Raw genomic sequence first — 12,205 nt, forward strand, 5'->3', positions numbered from 1 at the left:
GTTGTGGATTTCTATAAAATGGACATGGGGAGCTTTACAAGCAGCCTGCTTTGATAGCACTGACTGGATGGGGAATAAATAGAGCAAAGTGAAGATAAGAAACAGTTAGGAGATAAGGAAGTATCAGTCGACGCAGTTCACAGAATTGATTGAATGGGCTCTGTACACTCAGCGCCTGCCTTGTGCTGTGGCACTACGCCTGCTCTGACATGGAGCTCAGGGCAGCCCAGCGATGAGGTAGCCTCACTAAATCAGATCGTACCATGGTCTCTTTTCTGCACTGAAAATTCTGATTCCAGTACTAAAATAGGAACCCTTCTGCAAATTATCTTAGGGTTTATCAGGTCATTAAGAGACACTGAGGAGAAGTTTTCCATGATTCAGTATGACCCCTCCCAGCCCTCATCATGCTAATTGTTTTATCCAACTCCTGTTTATTATTTCCTTATGTACTTATTTTCCTTCAGTGGATCCTGATTTTTTTGTTTTCCTTGTGAATTTGTTCTTCTCCTCAAATAGACTCTCAGCAGAAATGTCAAGGACTGTCGGTTCTACAGCCTTTTTGAGGCTCTAAGAAGCAAAGTCATTAACAGCATGGCTTTTAGAGGGAGATTGTTGCATTCAAATCCTGTTTTCAAATCTGCATTTGCTAGCAGTGTGACCTAAGAGCTAGGATTAAGGTGAAGTGAGTAGGGCCTTCACCTTGGCTGCAAAATTTAAGGAAGTTCCCCCAAGAAACCAGTAATCACAATACTTTCAAGTATCAAAATTTACAGAAAATCCATGATAAACAAAATGCCAAATTTTTAAATAAAGGCACGATGTCTTCTGTTTGTTATGAGACCCTGCTATGCTCTTCAAGGAACAGGATTTTCGCAATCAGCCTGTGGTTCCTGGGTCTTTGTGGCATGGTGCCCCCTTAGGGCCATAGGCATGAAGGTTGACAAGGACAGGAGAAAAGATTGAACAATGCATGACTTTATGAAATCAGTTTTCAAATGTTAAACTGTAGAGTTTTTGTTAACTTTTTCCACTGTTAAATATGTCAAAATATGGGAGGATATTTTGCTAAGTGCACATAAGGACACATATTTTTCCTTTTGTCTCAGAATTCTGTACAGCCTTGGATATGTTGCCCAGCCTGATTTTAGTTCTGTCATCCACAAAAAGGGATAATTATATAATACAATTATAATTTTATTGTAATTATATAATTATAGTACCAGCCCCATGGTGGTGTTGTGAGCTGGTGATTAACTTAACACAGTACCTATGTTCAATACATATTAAAAAGTAATTTTTAAAGAGTTCATTTTAGTACTCTCCATAATTCTTTAATTTAACCATGCAGAGAGTAAATACTCATGAATTCACAGCAAGCTGATCCAGTTCAGGTTGTAAGACAGTGATTTAGTATTAACTGAACATTTGTTGAGTGTTAGGACTCATGTAGGTATATCCTGTACACTAGCTAATTACATCTACATTCTCATTCTATTGTAAGGGTCCGTCAAGTTGTAAATTTCATGAAGTTTTAGAAATATTTATTAATATTTTAGGGATTCCCAGGTGGCGCAGGGGTAAAGAATCCATCTGCCAATGAAGGAGACAGGAGTTCGAACCCTGGGTCAGGAAGGTCCCCTAGAGGAGAAAATGGCAACCCGTTCCAGTATTCTTGCCTGGAAAATCCCATGGACAGGGGAGCCCGGTGGACTATAAACCACAAAGAGTCAATTATAGGTCACAAAGAGTCAGACATGACTGAGCACTCACACACATTACTATTTTAAAAAATATCAAAAGAAGAAAAGAAAAACAGCCAAGAACAAAGATTCTGTGCAAGATCACCTACCAGTCTTTCTTGCAGAAAAAATACCCTAGAATCATTCTTATCAGGTGAGGGTTGAGGTGTATTCTGGGACACCTGTCACCAAAGGTAGGTCAGGTCAGTTCAGTTTTGTGTCTAACTCTTTGTGACCCCATGAACTGCAGCACACCAGGCTTCCCTGTCCATCACCAACTCCCAGAGCTTACTCAAACTCATGTCCATTGAATTGATGATGCCATCCAACCATCTCATCCTTTCCATCCCCTTCTCCGCCTTCAATCCTTCCCAGCATCATGGTCTTTTCAAATCAGTCAGTTCTCTACATCAGGTGGCCAAAGTATTAGAGTTTCAGCTTCAGCATCAGTCCTTCCAATGAATATTCAGGACTGATTTCCTTTAGGATGGACTGGTTGGATGTCCTTACAATCCAAGGGACTGTCAAGAGTCTTCTCCAACACCACAGTTCAAAGCATCGATTCTTCAGTGCTCAGCTTTCTTTATAGTCCAACTCTCACATCCATACATGACTACTAGAAAAACCATAGCTCTGACTAGATGGACCTTTGTTGGCAAAGTATTGTATGCTGTCTAGGTTGGTCATTGCTTTTCTTCCAAGGAGCAAGCCTCTTTTAATTTCATGGCTGCAGTCAGCATCTGCAGTGATTTTGGAGCCCCCAAAAATAAAGTCTGTCACTGTTTCCATTGTTTCCCCATCTATTTGCCATGAAGTGATGAGACCGGATGCCATGATCTTAGGTTTCTGAATGTTGAGTTTTTCACTCTCCTCTTTCCCTTTCATCAAGAGGCTCTTTAGTTCTTTACTTTCTGCCATAAAGGTGGTGTCATCTGCATATCTGAAGTTATTGATATATCTTGGCAATCTTGATTCCAGCTTGTGTGTGTTTCATCCAGTCCTGCATTTCTCATAATGTACTCTGCATATAAGTTAAATAAGCAGCGTGACAATATACAGCTTTGACGTACTCCTTTACCGATTTGGAACCAGTCTGTTGTTCCATGTCTAGTTCTAATTGTTGCTTCTTGATCTGCATACAGATTTCTCAGGAGGCAGGTCAGGTGGTCTGGTATTCCCAACTCTTTCAGAATTTTCCACAGTTTGTTGTAATCCACACAAAGGCTTTGGTATAGTCAATACAGCAGAAATAGATGTTTCTCTGGAACTCTCTTGCTTTTTTGGTGATCCAGTGGATGTTGGCAATTTAATCTCTGGTTCCTCTTTTCTAAATCCCCTTTTCTAAATCCAGCTTGAACATCTGGAAGTTCACGATTCATGTCCTGTTGAAGCCTGGCTTGGAGAATTTTGAGCATTACTTTGCTAGTGTGTGCTGCTGCTGCTGCTGCTAAGTCGCTTCAGTCATGTCCGTCTCTGTGCAACCCCATAGATGGCAGCCCACCAGGTTCCCCTGTCCCTGGGATTCTCCAGGCAAGAACACTGGAGTTGGTTGCCATTTCCTTCTCCAATGCATGAAAGTGGAAAGTGAAAGTGAAGTCGCTCAGTCGTGTCCGACTCTTTGCAACCCCATGGACTGCAGCCTACCAGGCTCCTCCATTCATGGGATTTTCCAGGCAAGAGTACTGGAGTGGGGTGCCATCGCCTTCTCCCACTAGTGTGTGAGATAAGTGCAATTGTGCGGTAGTTTGAACATTCTTTGGCATTGCCTTTCTTTGGGATTGGAATGAAAACTGATCTTTTCCAGTCCTGTGGCCACTGCTGAGTTTTCCAAATTTGCTGGAATATTGAGTACAGCACTTTCACAGCATCATTTTTTAGGATTTGAAATAGCTAAAGGTAGGTCAATATATCATAAAAGGCTCCTTTCAATCAGCAACCTGTCCACACCTCCAGGATCTCCCATTTATATAAAAACCTTTGGCTTCCTGGAATTTCTTTTAAATTTTTCATTCTAGATAATCCACAAAACTGTTTTATTTGTTTTGTGATGGTTTGGATTTATTAAGATGTAATATCTCAGAGACATTTTTGTCTCTTTCTTGGTGCTGTGACTTAAGTATCTTCTCTCTATGACATTTGAGCAAGTTATGTAATCTTGGTTTATTCCAGATTGTTTTAAGGATTAAATAAGACTTAAAAGAACTTGGCAAAGCACCTAAAAGTAGGTGCTAAATAAACTTAAGCTATGACTAATAATGTTAAGATTTAGTTGTGGTCATATTAATAGTATTTAGTAGTAATACTAAATAGTAATAGTATTAGTAATAGTAATTTAGTTGTGGGCACAATAATAGTATTGTCTCTCCCTCTCCCAGCACTAGATATTTCATTGTTTGCCTGCTTTTTGTCACCTCTTTTCCCATTTGCTCCATGAAAGTGCTCACATGCAGGTTCTTGCCCCATCCCCTTTATATCTGGAGCTTCTACAATCTCTCAGGATCTCTTGATGTTATAGGTTACAGGGACACTTTGCAACCAAATCCATCTTTCCCAATGAAGGGACAAATCCCTCCTCTATAGCAGTCGAACTCCCCCAAAACAAGCAAAAAAACCTAAGCCTGATTTCTTTTAAAAATATCTTTTCTCTATCAGTTAAACTACTTTGGCCAGTCACTCCCAGATACACAACAAGTAAAAAGCCGTATTCTCACCAATCTCCAACCTCAGCCTCTGACCACATATCTTCCCACAACAAAGTGACAGATGGAAACTTTCCAAATGGCAAGGCATTTACTAAAAGATCAAGCATTTTGAACTTCTTGATTCTCACAAAAACAGTCCCTTGCATAAAACAAGAACAGTGAAACAGCTTGTACTGAAGGACCTGCAGGGCGAGCCTGCTTCCTTACATAGTAAGTTCCCTACATATGAACGAGTTCCATTCTGAGAGTGTTTTCTTAAGTCCAGTTTGTGAGTCCAGCAAAGTTAACCTAGGTACCCAACTAACACATTCAGCTATATAGTACCATCCTATAACTTTTCACACACATTAAAAAAAAAAAAAAAATTTTTCAATCTTACAGGACAGTCCCTTGAAAAGTGCAGTAGTACAGTGCAACAGCTGGCACACAGGGGCTGGCATCAAGTGAACAGCCAAGAAGAGTTACTGACTGGAGAAGGGAGTAGAGGGGGGAGAGGATAGATCTGAAGGATTGTCAGCAATAGGAGATGGAGAGAAAGCTGCAGTTTCACTCACGCCTGACGATGGTACAGTTTCTCATTCTTGGCTGGATTCAATTCTATGTACCCTCTTGAAAAAATGATCCAGTGATGTCTGGGTAGCAGCTCTTTTTTTCCTGATCATAGATGACACGATAGCCCTGGATTGCATTCTAAGTGACTGCTGCAGCCTTTGCATACTGTTCTACATTTGGGTCCTGTGCCTCAAAAGCTAACAGTGCCACCTCAAATAAAGAACGTCCCCTTGCTGTATCCCATGTCATGAATCTCTTTGGTTCTTTGGTTTCTTCTTCTTCCTCTGGTCTCTGTTCTCTCTCTGGGCCTCCAGTTCCATCAGGTCTTCATTAGTAAGTTACACAAAGTAAGTGCACAAAAGCACAACCCCTTGTAGAGAATGCATGCACATGACAATGTACACCAGACACGTGAACTAATTTACATGATTAAACATGCAAACGCATGTTCCCATCTTTGAAAGTTCACAGCACGAATGTTCATATATCAGGGATTTATATACTGGCCTCCAGATCACAGAGGCTGAGTGAAATGCCTTCCTGTTTCTTCTGCTGTCACCACCCAATACTTTTGGGGCCCCTTCTCCAGAACATAATCGGAGGCCCCTGTCTCCCTTTAATTTTCTGTACTCTTTCTTGTTAGGAATACAGCAACCCAAAGTATCAGGTCCATCTTTATGTGAGTATACTTTGCTTCAGGAGTAAGTCTGTGATTCTCTGCAGGCAGTACTATCTGTTTGCAGGTAAAGCTGGTACCAAGAAAAATGGTGGCTTATGTAAGAGTTTCTACTAAGTGTATTCTGGAAATACCTATATAAACCATAAAAGAAGTCTGTCTTCTGTTTACACTTCCTGTTCTGCTCCCAGCTCATACTTGAATTCTCTCCCTCACCTAGCTTCCTTTCTTCAGTGCACAATCTGTCTAATTTTTTGAACTAGAGATTCCAAGTCACAGACCTTTGTTTTCATTGTTTCATGACTTCTTTCCCATCTAATGCATCCCTGTTCAGCCTTCTCCTTTTCAGTTCCTTGCATTTTCCCCCAGCCCCTACAAATAATGATTCATCTATTGTTTGGCATTAGACCAGTGGTTCTCAGCCCTGGCTTCTCCAAGGACCTTTTTAAAAAAGTGCCCTGGGATGAGGCTTATCCCAAAACAACTGCACTAGAATCTCCAGAGAAGAAGCTGTGCATCAAAATGTGTTCAAAGCACTCAGTTGAAAATGCTGAGTTATAAAGGAGTATAAATATAAAGTCATAACCTTCCTTGATATTTATGCCCCTCAAGAGTCCCTTCCTCATTAGACCCTTAGTCAGCACATGCACTGACACTGACCAACACTGTGACACCTTGTCCATGAAATTCAGGATAAGACAAGAATGATGGGAGCATTTTCCATAGACCTATAAAAGAATATGGACTAGAGGAACCAAGTACTCCAGTTAAACTCTGATCTCCAAATTCAGATTAGCATTTATAGCCCAATCTTTATGTGTCCTCTTTGAAGGTCACAGACACAGAAATAAGAGCAGAGGCTAGAAGTTGCCAAAGGGCACAGTATTTAAGGAGGCACCCTCTTTCAGTGCCCTTCCTGCACTTATAAGACCCTGAGAGTGAGTGCCTCCTTAACCTTTGCATTTTAGGAGTCTCTCTTTACCTCATCCTAGTCTTCATTCCAAGTGGAGCTAAAGTGAGAGCTTTTCTAAAGGAATGCTGGGAAGAAAGGATGATTGTAATCATCCAGTTCAGTGGAAATTTAATGAGTAAAACTGATACAGCCCCCTGAAAATATCCTAGCATTATGATTTCAGAAATTGAAATGAGAATTATGACCTGACATTAATTCCCAGGGCTGTACCCTCCCCCAAATCCCACTGTCAATATGCAGCTCATGAAAGGTGATGGAGGAGAAGTTTTAATCAGAAGAGCAGCAATTTCTATTCGTGTTAGGAGAGAATGACAGTATATTTTAAATTGAAAGTTGAGTGTAATGATACTTTCTCTGGTAACATACTCAATATCTCTTAATTTCAATTCTTCATTCATCATCTCCGTTGTCACAAAGTACAACTGGATTACTCTTTGTGGAATGCCTAGTCCAGAGCTGGCATGATTGAGCGCTCAAAGCTGGTAACCATTTTGTCTCATCAGGAGGATAATGGAACTCAGAAAACACTTACCGCTGGAGGTCACCCCATCAGCAATTCCGCGTTATTTAAAGACAGAGTCCGGATAGGTACAGACTACAGGCTCTACCTCTCGCCAGTCCAAATCCACGATGATGGCTGGAAGTTCTCCTGCCACGTTGTAGTCAGGCCTGGCAGAGTCTTGAGGAGCTCCACCACAGTCAAGGTTTTTGGTAAGAGTTTCTGTTCTCTGGAGTCCCTGCCATGCTCCTGTTACTGTCTCCAGATTCTTCCCCCACCAAAGATGAAACACTCTGTTAGCTAGAGAGCAGCCACTCAAGAGTCCCCATTCTTGAGTTCTGTTTGTCTTGACACTTGTCATTCATGTTGGGGGTGGGGACGAGGGAAGGAAGCTAAAGAATGATGATTCAGCTGCCATAGATCATCAGTTTCCTGGTGACCACTAACCACTACCTTACGAGCACTACCTTATGGTTTTCCATATGACCACTACTTTATGGTTTTAACATCTCCTGAGAATACGGGAAGTCTCTTTCGTTATAACTGCCACAATCTAATTGCTTAGTTGTCTAGTTGTATTAGTTGCTTGCTGGAGCAAGGTGGAATAAGACCAGTGTGAGAAAAGGTAGATGACAAACACAGCTCCAAAGAAACTCTGCAGGAGTCCTCTCGCCCCCACCAAGGCCAGCTGGGGTGAGAGACTGTCCAGCTCCTCCAGCAAAGAAACCTGCAGGGCTGGCCCTCTGACCCTGCATTTACAGGAAAGTGGGGCTTAGCTGAAATATCCACTGTGGCCTCAATCAGACTACAGAGACTCTGCAGGTTGCAAATTTAAGGGAAATGGGAAAATTCTGTTTTGTTCCGTGATGCAAGGAGATATTAATGAATAGAAACTTGTTGGCTTTAGATATTTTTCATTTTTGTGACCAAGAACTGTGTTTCTCAAAACATCATTTTTCTGTTATTTTTATTTTTTGAATTTTTTTTTTATTAAAACATCATTTTTAAATGAAGGCCAAGAGGAAGGCAGTGATGTGGATGAGCAATTCATTGTTTTTGAAAATGAGGTAAAAGAGAAAATAATTCACAAAACCTAAGAGCATGGACTGGTAGATTTTTTTCTCAGTTAACCAAATGATAGGATAAGTGAAAAATCTTTGTTTTTATCTAGAATCTTATTGAATTACTACCAGAGATCACACAATCCAGTATTTTAAAGGAAATGAAAACCCTTTAGTTCATAAATAAGGAAATAGCTGCAGCCAAAATGTGTTTGAAGTCTCTTGCCAATAGCTTTTCCTATATGTCTTTCTTTGATTCGCACTGTCTTTCTCTTGCCTTCCTTCCCTTGCTGCTTCCTTACCTCTGTCTTTCTCTGTCTCGCCTCCGGGATGGCTTAGGGAAGAATCAATTGCCCCCGTGATCAGGTTCCCTATGGGGCCTAGACAGTGTCCTGTGATGAGTTGGAAAGACTGTTCATCTCTTTGATTGATAACACCATTCTCTCATTTATGGGGTGTGACTGTCTTAGCCCAAACATGAGACTGATTCATCTGGCCTCACTATTGGCAAATCGATGGAGGCAGTCATCCAGGATGTGAAAAGAAATAATTCTGTGTTAGGCAAACTGTGTCCCATTTGACCAGGGATTTTTGTACCATAACTCGATCTAATTGCCCTGTCAACATTTAAACCATGTCCTGTATCTCTTTGCTGCATTAAACTATCTTCATCTTGGTCTAGAATGCTTTTCACTCTTTTCCATCTCATCCTTATGCCCTTCCACATCTCTCTGCCTCTATATTTTTGTTTGCTTCTTCTTTGAACTCCTTTCAGTGAATATGTAAAAATACAAGACACTGCTGACTTGTTCAAATAACTAGACTTTTCTGCTTTCTGATTTTCTCCTTTAGCAAATGAGCCAGATAGGTTGTGTTTGGACAGTCTTATCCAGTCTTTAATCTATTTGGGGTGTCACCCAAGTGTATATCATAGTGATCCTGGCACAGAGTTATACTGCATATCTTATTCAGGACCCACTCTGCGTCCCCAGGTGATTCCTCAAATAGAATAAGCCAAAAATAAAAACACGAAAACCTTGAAATAAATACTCATATGTGTCACTGAGCCATTCTACATGCCCTTCATCCAGTTTATTTCTCCTTCCTGAACACCTTTGTTCTCTACCAGACCATAAACTGGAAGCTTCCCCTCTGCCACTTCCTGGATCCCCCTCACTAGTCTCCTATGACTTGACCTTCCTTATGGGGAGTCCCCTGCCATCACAAGTTTGTTCTCCCACAATCTTGATTCCCCCCGAATAATCTGTTTCTATCTATCACCCCTGCAACTTTTAGTATACTTGTTCCTGCTTTCAGGCCCTTCATTCTACCAGCATTTGCTGCTAATAAGAGGTCAGAAATAGGGCTCCTCCCATTACTATTGTATCTTGGTTTGGGTTCCCCTAAAAGAAAACTTTGAGACAAGGATTTGAATTAATTTATTAGAGAGATAATCCTAGGAAATATAGGAGTGAGAAAAATATGTCAAGGAAGGGAAGGAAGATAATAAAATGTATATAATCAAGCCAGTTAGCAATGTGGGCTTAGAGCTCACTCCCACTGGGACATTGTGGAAGAACACGCATCAGAGTTATCCGCGACAAAGGTGAGGAAGCTGGGGCATTATCCACAACTCCCCACCTACTACCACCATTAACCCTCCGGGACTTCCAGTCTGCCCTGTTTGTGGACTGAGTGAGTGTCCATAACCCCAGCAAATCTTCAGGAGAGAGTCATAGGTGTGCCCAGCAAGAGGCTGTATGGATGCAGCAGAGGCTAAGTGGATGTAGCAGACACTGATGGTAGCCGTGACAAGGGTCTTAATATTTTATCCACTGGTTCATAGAGGACTATGTCTGTTATACTCAACTTATCTTGAGGCTACTTCAGTTCAGCATGATGTTCTCAATGTCTGTTTTATGCTGTGCATTATCAATGCTATAGATGGAGAGATGAATAAAGCATCCTGGCTTTAGGAACTTACAGTTTAGCAGAACAACAAAATCAGTGAAACAGTCCCTGATCTTTTCTGATGCCAAGCAACTAAATAAGAACCAGGTGTTTTCCCAGTTCCCTTCAGGGGCCTTAACTTATGCTTTATTTCTAGACCTGTGGGCACATAGACTGTTCCTCTCTTTTCTCTGCCCACTGCCTGTCCCCTCCCCTCCCTCACATTCCTACTTTCACCTGCTCCTCTTGTTGCAGTTTAGTTGCTAAGTCATGCCCAACCATTTCGCAACCCCACAGACTGTAGCCTACCAGGTTCCTCTGTCTGTAGAATTTCCCAGGCAAGGATACTGGAGTGGATTGCCGTTTCCTTCTCCAGGAAATCTTCCTAACTCAGGGATCAAACCCTCATCTCCTGCATTGACAGGTGGATTCTTTACCACTAAGCCACCTGGAAAAGCCCTTTTCACCTGACTCACCCATAATCATCTTTAAAGCATCAAATGTCCCCTCTTCCAAAAGCCTCCTCTTATTCCCCAAGATTGGGTTAGCAGCTTCTCTTAAAAGCTTTCTTCAAATCCTACATGTCCCTAAAAACAGTTCTTATATCAATTCTAATTTCTAGTTTTTGTACATGCATTTTCCATGTAAATGTAAATTTCTCAATGAATATGATGTGTCTACCTTTGTTTCCTTGGCATCTAATATACTGCTGGAACACAGTGGGAGTTTAATAAATATCTGATGAGTTATGAATTTTTCACACACATGCGTGTGCACGCACACACACACACACACACACACTAGTGACCAGGCAGGGTATCATTCAGGACCACTAACTAACTGTTTTATTTGCCTTTAAGCTAAGCCGGAAATCCCCATGATTGTGGAAAATAACTCCATGGATGTCATTGGAGAGGTGAGTCACATTAAAGCCTTTGAAAATTGACAGTATAATATGTCAAGGTGTGTTCATTTGCCTCATTGCTCAGAATGTTTTCTCAAAGGACCTTAATCCAATTAATTTCTGATAGGAATAAAGGTAAGCTAATTTGATTGGTCAAGGCTGTATATTGTCACCCTGCTTATTTAACTTTTATGCAGAGTATCATGAGAAATGCTGGGCTGGAAGAAACACAAGCTGGAATCAAGATTGCCGGGAGAAATATCAATAACCTCAGATATGTAGATGACACCACCCTTATGGCAGAAAGTGAAGAAGAACTAGAGAGCCTCTTGATGAAAGTGAAAGAGGAGAGTGAAAAAGTTGGAGCTCAACATTCAGAAAACGAAGATCATGGCATCTGGTCCCATCACTTCCTGACAAATAGATGGGGAAACAGTGGAAATGGTGGCAGACTTTATTTTGGGGGGGCTCCAAAATCACTGCAGATGGTGGTTGCAGCCATGAAATTAAAAGACACTTACTCCTTGGAAGGAAAGTTATGACCAACCTAGACAGCATATTAAAAAGCAGAGACATTACTTGGCCAACAAAGGGACGTCCATCTAGTCAAGGCTATGGCTTTTCCAGTAGTCATGTATGGATGTGAGAGTTGGACTGTAAAGAAAGCGAGTGCTGAAGAATTGATGCTTTTGAACTGTGGTGTTGGAGAAGACTCTTGAGAGTCCCTTGGACTGCAAGGACATCCAACCAGTCAATCCTAAAGGAAATCAGTCCTGAATATTCTTTGGAAGGACTGATGCTGAAGCTGAAACTCCAATACTTTGGCCACCTGATGCAAAGAACTGACTCATTGGAAAAGACCTTGATGCTGGGAAAGATTAAGGGCAGGAGGAGAAGGAGAAGAGGATAAGATGGTTGGATGGCATCACTGATTCAATGGACATGAGTTTCGGTAAACTCCAGGAGTTGGTAATAGACAGGGAGGCCTGGCATGCTGCGGTTCATGGGGTCACAAAGAGTTGGACATGACTGATCGACTGAACTGAACTGAACTGGATTCTAGAAACCAAAAAGGAATCCTTATTTTCTGCCTTAGGGCTGTCAGAATGTATGATCTTGTGATCCTTAGTCCTTAAATTTCCTGGA

At 41.3% G+C, this 12,205-nt stretch overlaps 1 protein-coding gene across 2 annotated transcripts in view; it reads left to right on the forward strand.

The window, feature by feature from the left end:
* CD96 (CD96 molecule) overlaps positions 1-12,205 on the forward strand; it is a 96,811-nt gene that overhangs the window by 19,358 nt on the left and 65,248 nt on the right. For both annotated transcript variants that reach the window (XM_027516006.1, XM_027516088.1), the window contains exons 4-5: positions 7,149-7,356; positions 11,016-11,071. In XM_027516006.1, coding sequence (XP_027371807.1) covers positions 7,149-7,356; positions 11,016-11,071 — 264 coding nt within the window. The remainder of the gene's footprint in view (positions 1-7,148; positions 7,357-11,015; positions 11,072-12,205) is intronic.

Source organism: Bos indicus x Bos taurus, chromosome 1 (assembly GCF_003369695.1).
Source record: "Bos indicus x Bos taurus breed Angus x Brahman F1 hybrid chromosome 1, Bos_hybrid_MaternalHap_v2.0, whole genome shotgun sequence".
Classification (NCBI taxonomy): domain Eukaryota; kingdom Metazoa; phylum Chordata; class Mammalia; order Artiodactyla; family Bovidae; genus Bos; species Bos indicus x Bos taurus.